Source organism: Corvus kubaryi, unplaced genomic scaffold (genome assembly GCF_017639235.1).
Source record: "Corvus kubaryi isolate FWS band 111438036 unplaced genomic scaffold, C.kubaryi_AGA036_p1.0 37260, whole genome shotgun sequence".
Classification (NCBI taxonomy): Eukaryota; Metazoa; Chordata; class Aves; order Passeriformes; family Corvidae; genus Corvus; species Corvus kubaryi.
Window position 1 is genome coordinate 6,231,985 of NW_024581077.1, and position 14,738 is coordinate 6,246,722.

At 43.9% G+C, this 14,738-nt stretch overlaps 1 protein-coding gene across 12 annotated transcripts in view; it reads left to right on the forward strand.

Moving 5' to 3' along the window:
- Window positions 1-14,738, forward strand: part of TENM4 (teneurin transmembrane protein 4) — a 928,417-nt gene that overhangs the window by 888,570 nt on the left and 25,109 nt on the right. For all 12 annotated transcript variants that reach the window (XM_042024146.1, XM_042024143.1, XM_042024148.1 and 9 more), the window contains 2 exons: window positions 3,855-4,027; window positions 7,563-7,798. In XM_042024146.1, coding sequence (XP_041880080.1) covers window positions 3,855-4,027; window positions 7,563-7,798 — 409 coding nt within the window. The remainder of the gene's footprint in view (window positions 1-3,854; window positions 4,028-7,562; window positions 7,799-14,738) is intronic.

A 14,738-nucleotide genomic window follows, 5' to 3' on the forward strand; every position in this document is an offset into this window, starting at 1 on the left:
TTCTCAGGATCCCATGTCCCAAATGGAAGTCCGTGCTCTTAGATTAAGTACTGTGAGTTTTGTACAGCTGTAAAAATGTAACTGTATAAATTAAGTGTATTGTACTTAGCCATTTTGACTTTACAAGAAAAATGTGTGCACAGAGGTCTAGGCATCATCACACTCTTTCATACTCTTTTTTCCCTGCCATTTTAACCTAATTTGCACATGCAGAGGTTACTGGCTGATTTCTCCAGTTGCGTATTTGCAAATATTACTTGTATTTGCCCAGCAGAGGTGGAGAACCATTTGTAAGGGTGCTAGAAGCTTGAGGTCCAGGAATATTTTAAAAATATTATTAAAAAGGCACTACATAAATACTATATAAAATAATATTTATTTTACACTACATGATATTATATAAAAAGGTGCTGCTTGCTTTTTAATAAGGGCATGCAGTGTTAAGACAAAGGGAAATGGCTTTAAACTGAACGAGGATAGGTTTTAGAGTAGATGATAGGAAAAAATTCTTTACTGTGAGGGTGGTGAGGCACTGGCACAGGTTGTCCAGAGGAGATATGGCTGCCCCATCCCTGGATGTGTTCAAGGCTGGGTTGGATGGAGCTCTGAGCAATGTGATCTTGTGGAAGGTGTCCTGGCCCTTCACCCATGATGAGGTGGGTGAAACAAGATGATCTGTAAGGCCCCTTTCATCCCAACCCATTCTGTTTCTGTGATTTGATGAATATAAGAGGTTGGCTGTCTGCTGCTGCTGGGGGCTGTTAAACTGAGTATCCACAAGGTTTTGAGGCTCTCTTTGGAGCACATAAGTAGGACTTGCATGGAGTATAGGTTTTGTGCTGACTCTCAGCATTCTGTGAGTGCCATTCAATTAGGATAAAAAGCTGTGATTCACAGGACATTGACTCAGCATTTATCCCATGAACAAGCCCTCTGCCTGCATCCTGGCTTTTGCACTGATTTCCCTAATCTGCAGACCTGCTTCCTTTCATACTTCTGTTACACCAAACTGACCCCTTAAACTTCAGTGCAACACATCTAGATTTGTGACATTATTTTTAGGAGGTGAATCAGGCTTACTTTTAGGAGCAGCTCATTTTTAAAATCTAAGTGAAGCAATAGAAGTAAATCCCTCACAGCTACTAATCCACCAAATCAGAGGTGCCAAATTCAGATTCATCTTACTGAAATTTCAGAACATTTGCAAACTTGATTCTACCCTTACAGTTCAGACTGGTTTTAATATACAGAACTGCTGATGTTGCGGTAGAAGGAATTTGGGATGTTACACAACATACCTTCAGTGATAACAATGTTTTCTCTGCTCAGGGGAGAGACTGAATCATGTCCCTTGTGTCCTGTCTCAGCAGATGGAGTAAAGAGACTGCCTGTGATGTTTTCTGTTTAAGATTCACATGCTGGTTTAGGAGGAGTAGTGCAGGTGACTGGAGACAGTACAAGCAAAACATATTTCTCTCAGTGCAAACAGGGCAGCCACAAATCTGGAGTAAATTGTTTGGTACTGAGAGCACTTTAGTTCTGGCTCTTGCATGGAGATGCAGCTCAGATCCAGGCTGTGTGCTGCTAGCTGCTTGGAAAAGCTTTAACTGATCTCTGCCAAACTCCTGCAATCCAGTCCTGTTTTCATCCTTATTTTGTTTTTTTTTTCTTCTTTCCTTTCCATTTTACAAGTGGCTGATTGATTGCCAGGATCTTGGAAGGAAAGGGCAAGGCTTGGATAATCCATGACTGATAGGCTGACTGTGGAGGGCAAATGCTTTCTTCTATCTCACTACTTCCCATTCTGCCCAGTGGGCAAGAAAAGCCTCACCTGATGGTGTCTCCAAACCTGAGGGCTGGAGGAGATTTGCAATGAGGTCACCCATTTAGACACTATAAGCTAAATATTAAACTTGGGCAAAAATCATCTTTTCAACCAGCCCTGCCACCATATTTCAGAGATCAAGTACCAGCACTGTGTTCGAATCTGGGAAAATGTGAGTAGGAGACAATGTTTTTTTTCTGTATAGTGCAGAGCCAGTCCAGTGACTGCTCATGGGTCTCTCATGGGTTGCAGTTCAAGAGTTCTTTGTTATCTCCTCTCCTCTCCTCTCTTCTCCTCTCCTCTCCTAATGTTTTTGTGTGGTTCCTGGGTTTTGTTATTAGATGGGGTGTATTTTCTTATTCCCCAGCTCAGAGTAGTCCCAAAGAGAAGCATCAAGAGCTCCTCAACCATCTGCTTCATCCAAGGTCTGATCATCTGTATCCAGATTCTCTCTAAGACATTTCTCTAACTTATTCTTAAAAGAGTTGGGCAGTGGGGTTTCCAGTACTCCATCTGTTCCTCTGCTTGGAGCAACCATGGGCCTTGAAAATGTTCTACAGCTTATAACCTGAATTTTCATTGTTTCTATTTACATTCTGTCACATCCTCAGTAGATATGATAAGCAATTTATTATAACCCTCTTCAGAACACCCAGGGTTAGGGTGGTATCTTCCCACTTCCTTGTTTCCCCTTTTCTGAATGAACTCTTTTATTTTGGCTTTGCCTCTTATATCATGTTTTCTTTTTACGTTAGTTTGTCATTCTGAGGAATGGTGCCCTTCACTGGACGCTGCATTCCATCAAAGGCTCACCACTGGGTAGCACAGGAGAACAAGACCTCTCTGCTCACCCACCATTTACTTTGCATCCCCGAGTGATGCCTTTTCATAATATGATCTACTTAGCTTTCATATAAATCATTCTTTAAAAAGTTGTGGGCAGGACTTGAAAAAAGTCGAACATTTATCACTGATTCATTTGCTGGAATTTTTGTTTTTCCCTAACTATTTAAATGTCCCTTCCCTGAAGGTCCATCTCATCAGAAGGTCCAACAGCCCTCCAGAGATTAGCCAATAGAGCTCCCTATTGCTCTCCATTTCGAATACAGTAACCTCACTGCAAAGGTCCCTTGCCAGCCTTCTGGGTCTGTGACCCTTTTTGTAATGCTACAAATGGAAGACACAGTGGTGTGTTTGCTCTCTTAACTCAGGAGGCCTCTAAACACAAGTGTCTGCTTCTCTTTTTATCAAAAAATAATTCCCCCAGCTTGTTAACTGCTGTGGGACCTTCATGTATGAAGCTTATTTCACCTGGGCCCTGGTACATAGCTGTCCACATCACAGAAACCTTCCCAGATGGTGCTTATGTTGATTCCCCATTGGAAAAGCCAAGGACACAGCAGGGATGAAAACTGGTCTGCTTTTTTACACTTATAAATCGGTCCTTCCAGATGGTCCTAGGAACAGTAAAAGGTAGACATGGGGGTTCAGCTGTGCTCAGGACTCTATACCATGTTCACAAAGGACAATTCTCTACCTGATATGGCCTGTCTGGTCCTAGCTGCTACCTTAATATTTGGCTTTTTAAAATTAGATAGAAAAAAAAAAAATAAATAAATTGCTGAGCTCAGGACACAACCAGACAAAACAGTTGGTGGCCTTCAGAAACTCCTAGTTCTGCTAGACAGGATACACAAGCCAGTGCTTTTCTGTAAATCACAGCATAGTAGATGGGAAACAAAGTTACTCTTGTAAACAAGAAGCATAGTGCAGTGAGAAGTATTGGAAAAATATTGTTAAAATACAGGTTAATACATATTTGGTCATTTTCTATTCTTTGCTTCATTTTCTTCAGCTAAAAGCTGTGATTTTCTTCTCATGAGGCCAAAAATAGTCAAGACTGTCTGACAGAGTGACAGTGCATTTTTCTCTGTGAAAAATCTGGATGATGACTTGAAAAATTGGTCTCTGCTTTATAGGATGAATCCTTCTCTGTTGATGCTGTTGACTTCACTCCATCCTCTTTCAGATATGACAGCTTTGGCCGCCTGACCAACGTGACCTTCCCTACTGGCCAAGTGAGCAGCTTCCGCAGCGATACCGACAGCTCCGTGCATGTCCAGGTGGAAACCTCCAGCAAGGATGATGTTACAATAACAACCAATTTGTCAGCATCAGGGGCCTTCTACACCCTGCTCCAAGGTGAGTTGGGCCAGCATCCCTCTCCTGACCAAGCTGCACATAATGGATTACCCATCAGGAAACAGGCATTGTCTTGATAATCCAGCACCAAAAATCACTCGGCTTCTCAGTGCCCCGGAGCTCCCCACATGCTGGTACAGACACACACCTCCTTAGCCACATTCCCTAGCACAGTGGCTGCTCTGCAGCTGCTTTTCTGCTCCGTTCCCAGCCAGTCCCCTTGCTGTGCAGGCTCGTGCAGTACAGTCCTCCATCATCATTACCATTATTTTTGTAACTAAAAGGTTGCATAAATCATGCCCCACTTCCAGCCAACCCCTTTGCTTCAGTCTCTTAATGGCTTCTGACTTAACAGTTGCTCTCCTCCTGGAACAGGCATCCAGCTGGTTGCTGGGGATCATATTCTTTGTTCGCTGGCTTTTCAAACATTTGCAAGGAAGCATCCAGTAAAATGAACATCCCTGTCCCCAAAAGGTCTGCGTTTGAGCTAAGGGGTAGTGTGGAGAGGCACAAAGGAGGAAGGAGAAGTGGACAGCTGGGGTAGGACTGGTGGGACCAGTTTGTGGCTGAGGGAAAAGAGCACAATTGTGCCTGTGTAGGAAGGTGGGAAGCAGAAGACTGATTAAGTGGAGGAAAAGGAGATGAAGTGGGAAATAAAAGAGGGGTAAATAGCAGGGGAGCACTGTGCTGACATACTGGTAGTGGCAGAACCTGTACTGCATGAACAGTGCCAGCCTGGATCTGCAGTTCTGGATCTCCAGTTCTGGATCTCCAGATCTTCCAGTTCTGAAAGCTGAAGCCTCATTAGGATCAGGATGAGCTATCACACCTGTTCCCTGGGGCTTGGGGAAGGGGAAGGAACTTTCAGACTCTGCTTTCTTTACTCCCCAGATCTCATTCACTCTGTCTGTGCCTGATGACAACGGAGTGTCAAACATCTTTTCTCCTTGTGAGGAACAAACTGCTCCAAGTAGGACAAGCATGTTCCAGAGTGACGTTTGTTCCCATATCTCTGGGATACACATTTCCCTCCCCCTCCGTATAATATCAACCTTTCCTAAAAGAAAGTGCCTGCTATGCCTGAAACACTGCTTTTCCTCCTTCTGGAGAGGGCAGCTGAGAGAGTTCCAGCCCCCTCAAGCTGTCCCCATATTCCTGTGGGGAAACACCGTGACTTTCTTACTCTTTACTTGAGCCTGTAAGACAGATGCAACCTACCCCACCCCATCTCATTCACTCATATTAAGATGTGTGGCAACTGCACAGACATGAGGTTGGCTTCACCTCAAGAGCCTAACTAAGCAATAGAGCCCACTGTTGGGGGCCCTTTAGTGACAAAATTGACTGTGGTGTGAGTTATACACTCAGCGCTGAAGGCGCAGTTACATAATGGTGCCACAATCAATTCTGTCATTGTCCTGCCCTCTGGCACAGGGACATTCTGGCCATTAGGACATGCAGAATTACAAACAGCTTAAACATCTTCAGAAGTATAAAATTATGAAGCTCTTTGGATCTGAAGAAGCTCACTTAAAACAAAGATCTGGATAACATTGCAGAAGAGGTGGCTTGGTGAACCAAATTCTTGGTGAACCTTTCAGGAAGCCTGGGTCACACTGTGAACAGGTGAGATCTGAGAAGGCATTTTCAGAAGATTGCAAATTCCTGTAAGATGGATTTAGGAGCTTCTACAACAGGCACAACAACACTCCAGTGGGATTTTGTCTTCTGGACTAATGACAAAGTGAGCATTTGTTCAATGCCAAAGTAGGGCAGTAGTGCCCTGGAGCCAAAGCAGCCTAAAATACTGCATCCAACAGCCCATGGACTTCATGTAGCCCTTGAGAAATGCCTTCCAGAGCCAGGGAAGAGTCTTCTCTTGGGAGAATGTTGAAAGTAGAGGATTTGCATTCCCCACACTGTACCACAGCACTGGTGACAATAACCCTTCTGTGGTGCTTATGTAACACAAAGGGAACATCACATCTGATTAATTTCCTGTAAACCTTCAAGCTTTCCTCTGCTTCCTGGTGAAGGATAAAAGAGGGAGGAATATATTCACTGTTCAGTGATATTTCACTGATTTGATTTAAAGCACATCCCCTAATACTTTAGCATCAAACCAGGCATCTAAGAAAGGTGTGGCAGCCAACTGACTGGCCCCTCTCTCCATTTGCACACTCAAGCATGGAGGGGGTTTGATCTGGCTGTGTCAAAGACCATCAGCTTACATACTCAGTGGTAGAGCTAAAATGCTCAGATCTGCATTGTGGATCACTGCTGTATGTCTTTGGCAAAATCCCGTGCCCCGGCAGTTTCACTATCACTACTGTGTAAAGTTGAGTGGTGGTTCTGCTGAGGTCTCTGTGGCAGAACTCCAGCTGGCTACCACAGGAGCAGGATGAGACCCACATAAAAAAGGACCAGTTGGTGTCACGTTTCTTTCCCTAACTATACTAAACTATGCTCTTTGCTAATCTATTTCTTGGGGACAAGAAATGATAATTTCACTGTGATCTTGTTTTCTGCTGAGCTATGGCAGAGCAACTAGTGAGCAAAACCCAGCTTGCTTCAGAAAAGAAAAACACTTAATGGGAATTTTCAGTGGGTGCTTTTATTCACAATTAAGAGTTTATGGCAGCCTGGGAGACAGAAATTGTGATATTTTCCAGCTTTTGAGGAGCTTCAGAAAAGGCAGTGTTTGTATAATATGTTTTTAAAGCCATTCTGCACTGAGTAAGTCTCATGGTTTCTTACCCTTCATGAGCTACTCTTTGCAGAGATAAATGCCAGCTGGCAATTCAAAGAATGGGCTTTCAGCCTGCCTGATTCCTGAAGAATGTAGAAGAGAGATTGCTTTCTGTTCAATTCCTGATACTGTTCATTCCCAAATGCTGGCCTCAAAATCTGATCTTTCAAGAGCTAGTGGAGGCCAGATGTATGAAGACGTGTGGGAGCTTAATGCCTCTGCTTTCTCTCCAAACATGAGGACTTCGGTTGCCTCCTGAAAGCTTTCTCAAGGGAAAGGATTTGGCTGTTGTTTGGGGAACTGGTTAGCATTAACTTTCTGCGCAATTTCCTGTCACTTGTAATACAGTGAATGAGCTGAGGAAAGTAGGTGGCCCCACTTTCTCATATATTGTTGTGAAATTAGAATCTTTAGGATATAGAAGCGTGGAAAGTTTTCGGTCAAACTGATTTAAAACAAATATCTCACCACACAGTGTTTCAGCCTAGAGGAAGAGGTTTGAACTTGCGTCCTTTGGTAAGGTATTACACCGTTTTTTCACTTTTGTAACCTGTGTAAGACTTTCTACAAGAATTTGAGGTGCAGAACCTCATCGGAATGAAAAAGCAATTGTCCATATTTACTTTCCCTGATGAAACTGATGTTTTGCTCCCATTGAGTGGGACGAGTGAATAACAGAGTGTGTTTGGTTACAACCATCCGAAATGCTGATGCAGCAGCCTCCTAGGTGAGGGGGCAAATGAAGAGCTGGAGCTGTATCAGCCAAGATCTCTTTTCTGTCTTCAGACCAAGTCCGAAACAGCTACTACATCGGTGCTGACGGCTCCCTCAGACTGATGCTTGCCAACGGCATGGAGGTGGCCCTGCAGACTGAGCCACATCTGCTGGCTGGCACTGTCAACCCCACAGTGGGGAAGAGGAATGTCACCCTGCCCATCGACAACGGCCTCAATCTCGTGGAGTGGAGGCAGAGGAAGGAGCAAGCAAGAGGGCAGGTCACCGTCTTTGGACGTCGGCTGAGGGTAAGTAAGAACCACAAGCACTTTTGGGTTATGCTTCCCATCTCATCAGTCCCCAGTCTCGTGGCAGAAAAGGATGGGTATGATTTGTATTGCCTGCAGTAGGGATGGAGCTGCAGGACAGAGCACTGGCTGTTCACCCTCAGTGACACAGCCTTTATGATTGGAGTATATCATTATGTCTCCTTATGTGTTGATGTTCCTGGAGCCATCAGAGGTGGTACTGCTGATCTCCCTACCAGTCGTCTGCATCACTGGGAATGCATGACCTCCCATCAAACACTGCAGGTTTAACCATCAGACTGTTTAAGGAAGCAAGGGACAGTCATAACTATAAAATACCACACAAATTAGTGCAGGTGTTTTCTACCTGTGCTGCTGGCAGTGATAGAGCAGAGCACTGAAAGCCTTCTAAGGCTCAGGACAGGCTGAGAGAGCTAGAGTTGTTTAGCCTGAAGAAAAGAAGGCTCCAGGGAGACCTTAGAGCACCTTCCATTACCTAAAGGGGCTCCAAGAGAGACTTACGACAAGGGCATGGAATCATAGGGCAAAGGGGGATGACTTCAAATTGAAAAAGGGAAGGTTTGGATTAGATATTAGGAAGAAATTCTTTACTGTGAGGGTGGTGAGGGACTGGCACAGGCCACCCAGGCATGATGTGGCTGCCCCATCCCTGGAAGTGTTCAAGGCCAGGTTGGATGGGGCTTTGAGCAACCTGGGATAGTGAAAGGTGTCCCTGCCCATGACAGGGGGGTCGGACCTAGAAGATCTTTAAGGTCAAAGCATTCAGTGATTCTATGAATACTGTTCATTGGGAAACCTCAGAAAAAACTCTGGATTCCTGAAATTGCTAGTCTGTTGAACCTGTTGAAGAACTGGGCTTGCAAGGCATTGCACCATAATTGCTATTGTTCCCTGAAGTGTTACAAGCAGCTTCAGCCTGACAGTACTCTCCCTCCAGTAGTGCCCAGACCTTTCTGTGCTTGAGACTGATGTGTTTTGAAAACATTGTTCCGCACAATGCATCTCATACTTGTCAGGGCTGTTTAAAGATCTTGCCCAATAAGCTGCAATTCATCTGCTAACTGCTGGCAAAGCTGGGAACTTGTAATAGCAAGTCCTGTGCACTCACCCTGTACCTTGCTGGTCTCAGAGTCACGGACTGATGAACGGTTCCTGGGAAGGTGCTCAGCACCTGGCAAATTCAGACCCTCTGAGAAAAATGCTTAGTGCTGTCTAATACCACCACAGCAAAAGGACTGCAGCTACTTATTCACACTTAAGCTTGGCAGTAAATATCAATGCTCTGGTTTCAGGATATGTGTTTCCCAGTCCTTGCTCTTCACCTCTCCCTATTCCCTGCTGCATGACCCCTGCCATTTCGGTGTGATTTCTCCTGTCTCTCCTCACTCACACTTGTCAAGTGTTTCTCTTCAATCTCTCCACCCCAGCCTCTGTTCTTTTCCCCCTGTGTTGATAGCCTCATATTTTGTTACCAGGAGAAAAAAATGCGAACAGTAATGAAAGCTGAAACTGCTCTTTCAGTGTGAACTGCTGTATATCCGCAGATCAATTGTCATCACCCTTTTCTGTTGGGTTTGTCTTGGGGGGTTTATTTTATTTTATTTTATTTCATTTCATTTTAATAACTGATGAAATTATCAGACAGGTCTTTTTCTGAAAAGAGAGGGCCTTCTGAAATCTGCAGCTGGGTCATAGCTATTTAGTGTTCAAAACAGCTTCCATTCATTTAGCCACAGCTCAGCTGCCCATATCAGTTTTATCTTCCAAAATTTTTGCAGTAGATTCTATAGGAGAAAGGTTCATGAAGGATGTCTGGACTTCAGGCAGCTCTCTTGAAAGCTGTTTATTGCATAGGTGAAGTTACAGCATTTCAGGGAGTGGGTATCCAGAGCCAGCCCTACAGCTGCCAGCTCCAGCTGTAGGCACACCTGAAGCCACTTTCTGTTCAAGTTACAAAGCATTATATACTTTTCTTTGCTGAGTATCTTAATACGTAACAACCAATAAGCACCATACACAATACCTTTACATTTGCCTATAGCCTATCATAACTACTACCATTACCATATTATAGGCATTATTATCCAATCACAAGAGTAAGTAAGTTACAATTTAAGCTTACAGTGGAAAATTCTCAGACCTCTCTTCTTCTTGCTACATCAACATTTCTTGTTTGCCTGCGATAGCTCTTTTTGGTAAAAACATGTTTTCTATTTACTTATGCTCTTCTTGAGACTTATTTACTTGGTGAAAAACATGTCTTTGTTTGTAGTCACATACCTTTGTCCTAATCATAAAAATCCCCTTCCAACTCATCTCCAACCTTTGCCTTCTCAGTTATTCAGTGGTCAGTGTTTCAGCAAAACATCCTTTACTCTATACCAAAACTTGCTTTCATTTCTATCTCATCCTCAGTTTCTACAGAGGTCTTTCTGCCAAGCCTACATATCTGTGAAACTTTCTTACCAGACTTTCATCCTCTCCAACAGATTCAAACACAGAACATGTCTGTGTTTTATATTGTACTGCAGTTGGAAAAACACTTGCAAAATGAATTCTCAGGCTGGTTGCTGGTATCCCTATAAATCTGCCAGCATTTATTCACATTTTGAGCCTATCAGGGCCCTTCTAGTGAAGCAGAAGTGCATCTTACATGGTCGAAGGACTCAGTTATGGCTCTGTTCAGGAGTTCAAAGTAGTTGAGGGTATACAAGATGTTTTAAGCTGTGTGTCTGCGAGCATAGCAGCATCTGCACCCCTTGTACAAAAGCCTGCAAGGTGCTAATTGCCTCCCTGGGGATTGCGCAACATTTAACATATTCTCTGTGTGATGTTCCCCTCTTCCCTCACTCCAGTAATTACTGCTTTCCCTGGCAGGAGAGAAACTTAGGGAAGTTAAGTTCAACATGGTTTTGTTCAGTTTGGGAAATGTTACCATTTTCTGCTATATGTGACTAAGTTACTACTTTCCCCTCACCCCGCTGCTCACATGAGACAGTAGCAAAGACACAGTGCTCCATGGGGAAAGAACATCCCAAAGAGGCTTCAGCATCATTCCATGGAGCCTTTGAAGTGAGGACAACAGGATGTGGACACTGTAAATAGTGATCGTTTCGGATGTCATCACGTGGATCAACTTTTTATGAGTTGTGCCTCCTCCTCCCACGGTGTGCTTGGGGACTGGCAACCTGTTGCCATGAGCTCAGCCAGCTCCCAGCACAACGAGCCAGTTTCACAGCTGCCTCCTTGACCCTCCCTAGGAAATAATACAATACACGGTTCCTTATTGCGTGGATAAGGCACACAGCAGGGACTTCTGCATGGACGAAGGCAAAGGGGGACAGCCGTCATACCTTTCTTCCTGTCCCACCAATGCTGACCTGGCTCTGTACGTGGCCAGGCAGCTGTAAAGCAGCACAAATATGTTAAAGCAGCTAGCCCCTTTCCCTTTTGCTATCCCACACACCCCATGAAAAGTTGTGATGCTCTATCCGCCCACCCAGCAGTGAGATACCTCTGCAAATTGGCTGGCTATGAATTCCACCCATCTCTAGCCAACAGCAGCAACAGACTCCATTTGCAGAGAGAGCATTAGATAAAACCTGCTCCAAGGAACAGGGCTCTTTCCCTTTTTTTTTATTAAACAAACTTGAGTTTTTGAATGAAGAAGGGTGTAAAATGATCTCTGACAGTGGAGCAAATAGGACAGCAAAAAGAGACAGCTGCTGCCTCAGTTCCTTTATTTATTTAACCATGGCAACTCCTGTGATAAGTCACTTTGTTTTTCCCAAGACCTTGGCAGCAGGTTAATAGTGGCATCAAGATCTAGTATCCCAGACAATCCCCTGAACCAGTGTGACCAAAAAGGGATATGGTGTTAACCATTCCTGGTGTGCTGACTTAATAAAGATGGTCCAGGATGATCTTCACAATTTCTTCAAGACACTGAGGTCTGGATATGGCCGCTCTGGTTTCAGCAATTCACTGGGGAAGTTCCTTTGTAGGCAGCCATTCATCACATGGATGATGTTTTCTCCTGGAGTTCTCATTGCAGGAGTATTTTTTGCCCTCCTCTGCTGAACATTGCCAGGGTGTTTTCATGAGAATTCTCCCCTATTTTGTGCTCTTGTGTTCCCAGGGAAATCAGTGAATGTTGTTTAATTATCATTTAAGCTAACAGAGTGCCAAAGGAAGCATTGGAGAAATCAGAGATGGTAGTGTGTTTATGCTCTTTCTTTTTTGCAGAGGAAGCTAAGAGATTGAATAAAATACTGTGGAACATGAGTTTGGGGTTAAATTTAGTCTCTCACACATTTTAAAGGGGATATCAAATCCACTGCAAACTGTGGATTTAAATTTACCCTGCCTTGCTCCTGTGCTGATCACAAGCCTTGTCAAACACTCTGAGGGGCAAAACCTTTTTGCAGGAGGTTTTCAGACTCCATTCCAGGATAAGGTCTGGGATGGAGGATGGCACCTTACTTAGCTGCTCACCATAAAATACAGTTATTGGACTGCAGCCTGCAGCCCTGTCAGTTCTTCTGCAGAAAATTCTCTTCTATACAAGGCATGCCCTTGAACAAGGATGAAAAAGATTTAGACCCTGTTTAGAGGCTACTGGCAGGGTAGGGTTCACTTTGCTCATCATCTTGAAGGGTGGCTGTTAGCACTGCAGCACTTCTCAGATAAAAGAGACAGTACACCAAGAGAGCAGAAGAAAAGAAAACATTAAAAAATAAAATACAGGAAAAAGGAGATTAGTTCCAACTAGTCACACAGACATTGCTTGCCAGAGCATAAGGAGGGTAGAACAATTTATGGCACCAGTCAGGGGATACAGACATTTGGACTGAGCTTAAGAGCTGTCTAGGGACCTGCTGTTTGGTCCTTCCAGCCCAGTGAATGGCACTGCTGCTAACATACTTCTCAGGAAGACCTCGTTCAGCCTGGATTCAGGGCTGTCCCAGCCCTGGAAGAGCTCTTTCCAGCTTTCTTGGCAAAGACCTGGAGCAGAAGAAGCTGCAGTTACCAGGATGGAGCTGCTCTGCAAATAGATGGGAGGTAGAGATGCTATTACTTCCTTCTTTGCTTTTTTTTGCAAGGAATTGCCATTCCTGTTTCTCTCTATATAGCAGCAAGCACCTAGGAGATACAAATTGCTATTAGTTACACATGTGCATCTGTACTTAGGGTTTTGATACCTTTTTAATTATTTTCCAGTTTCTCTGTTACAGTGGCTGATTTCTTCTCTCCCATTGCACATTTACACTCTATTTCACACATTTAATTAGAGCATTGTCTACCTTTCTACAGAGTTTATTCCCTCAAGTCATACCTTTTACCATTGTTATTCATAAATTGAAAATCATTGTTGCACTTGCCTCCTCTCTTACATCATCCTCACACTTACACCATGGCAACAATTCCTTCTCTCCCCAGATCCTGAGATACCTTATTTGAATTCTGTCTTTCTGGTGTTCCCATTCTCTAGGCTTCAGCACAGATGTCTGCCCATGCAAGATGAAGGCACTGCAGTGATTCAGCCTTTCCCTCTGCTGTTCTTCCAGGGCTGAGGAATCTCTCCTCTGTTGATTCAGCCCCATCCTTTCTCTTGCTGTTTAGCTCTCAGATACTCCCACATCCCTGAAAGTACAGTAGAAATTCAGTCATACATCCTTGGCCATGGAGCAACGGCCCAGCTCAAAGCTGGAAGGGGCTGAGAACAGTGCTCAGGTCACAGAATTATAGAATCAGATATCGTTCAAGTTGAAAAAGACCACTTAAGATCATCAAGTCCAACCGTGCAAAGTCCTACAAGTCCCAACTAAAAGAAGCAGCACCACCGCATTTACCACTAAACCATGTCCTCAAGTGCCATAGCTGCATGGTTTTGAACACTTGCAGTCAGGAGTGTCAGTGTTACCCAGAGCAGGATAGGGCAGTGTTTTTAACTTGATCTGAAAACATCATAGCAAGCAGAAAACTCTAGTTTACTGACTGTAGCTGAAGGGCTGCAAAGGGAACTGAAAACCGAGTCAGCTCTTTGGAGTTTGAGATTCATCCAAGAAGAATCGACACCCTTCCAGAAGAAAGACATTCACCAGCTGAAAGAGGTTTGGAAGTGGTGGGGTAGAGAAAGAGGTATCTTCACTGACAAGGTCATACTGGGAATACTGGTTTTCCTCCTTTCACTTTGCTGCTGTGGTGATGTGGCTTTGTAAGTCTCCTTGCACACGTGGCTAAACATGAGTTGTATTATCAGCTCCTTTTCATATTGCTGTGCACTGCAATCCCTGAGTCAAAATGTATTCCTGCTCTTACTTTTGAAGTAGATACCTTTGATCTTTGGAAATGTAGAGGCACTGGAGGTAAGCAGAGTATAATTATGCCACTCTGAATAACCCCAGGACAATGAAGTTAAAGCTCCAGCTCTTACAGTAAAGTTCCTGCTCTGTGTAACATCTACAGTGGTTAAAGCCTCCATATTTCATCTCAGGGGAAGGGCTTAACCTCCAATGCCTGCATTATATTCAATTAGCTCAGAGAAAAACGCTGATTTCCGCTATTGTGGCACAACATCCATCTCTTCTACAAGTGCTTTTTGATATGCATGAAAGCAAAAGACTCTATATTCTAGGTTTGATAGATTATCTTGCAAATATTCCTTGCAACAAGTTGTCATTCTATGTTCTGTAGGTCACATTTGCTGTAGCAGTCCTAAACATAGATTTGGGATATGGGCAATATTCCTTCACTGTGGTGATGTTTCAACAGTACCATTCTCTGCCTCTCTCCTCACTGAAGTCAATAAAAGCAATGTTAGGACAACTCTTTGCTTTAAAAATTGTGTCTCATCCAGAGGCAATGAACAGCTGGATGCTCTCCAGTGCGGTATAAAGAAGTATTTGGTGAAACCAGG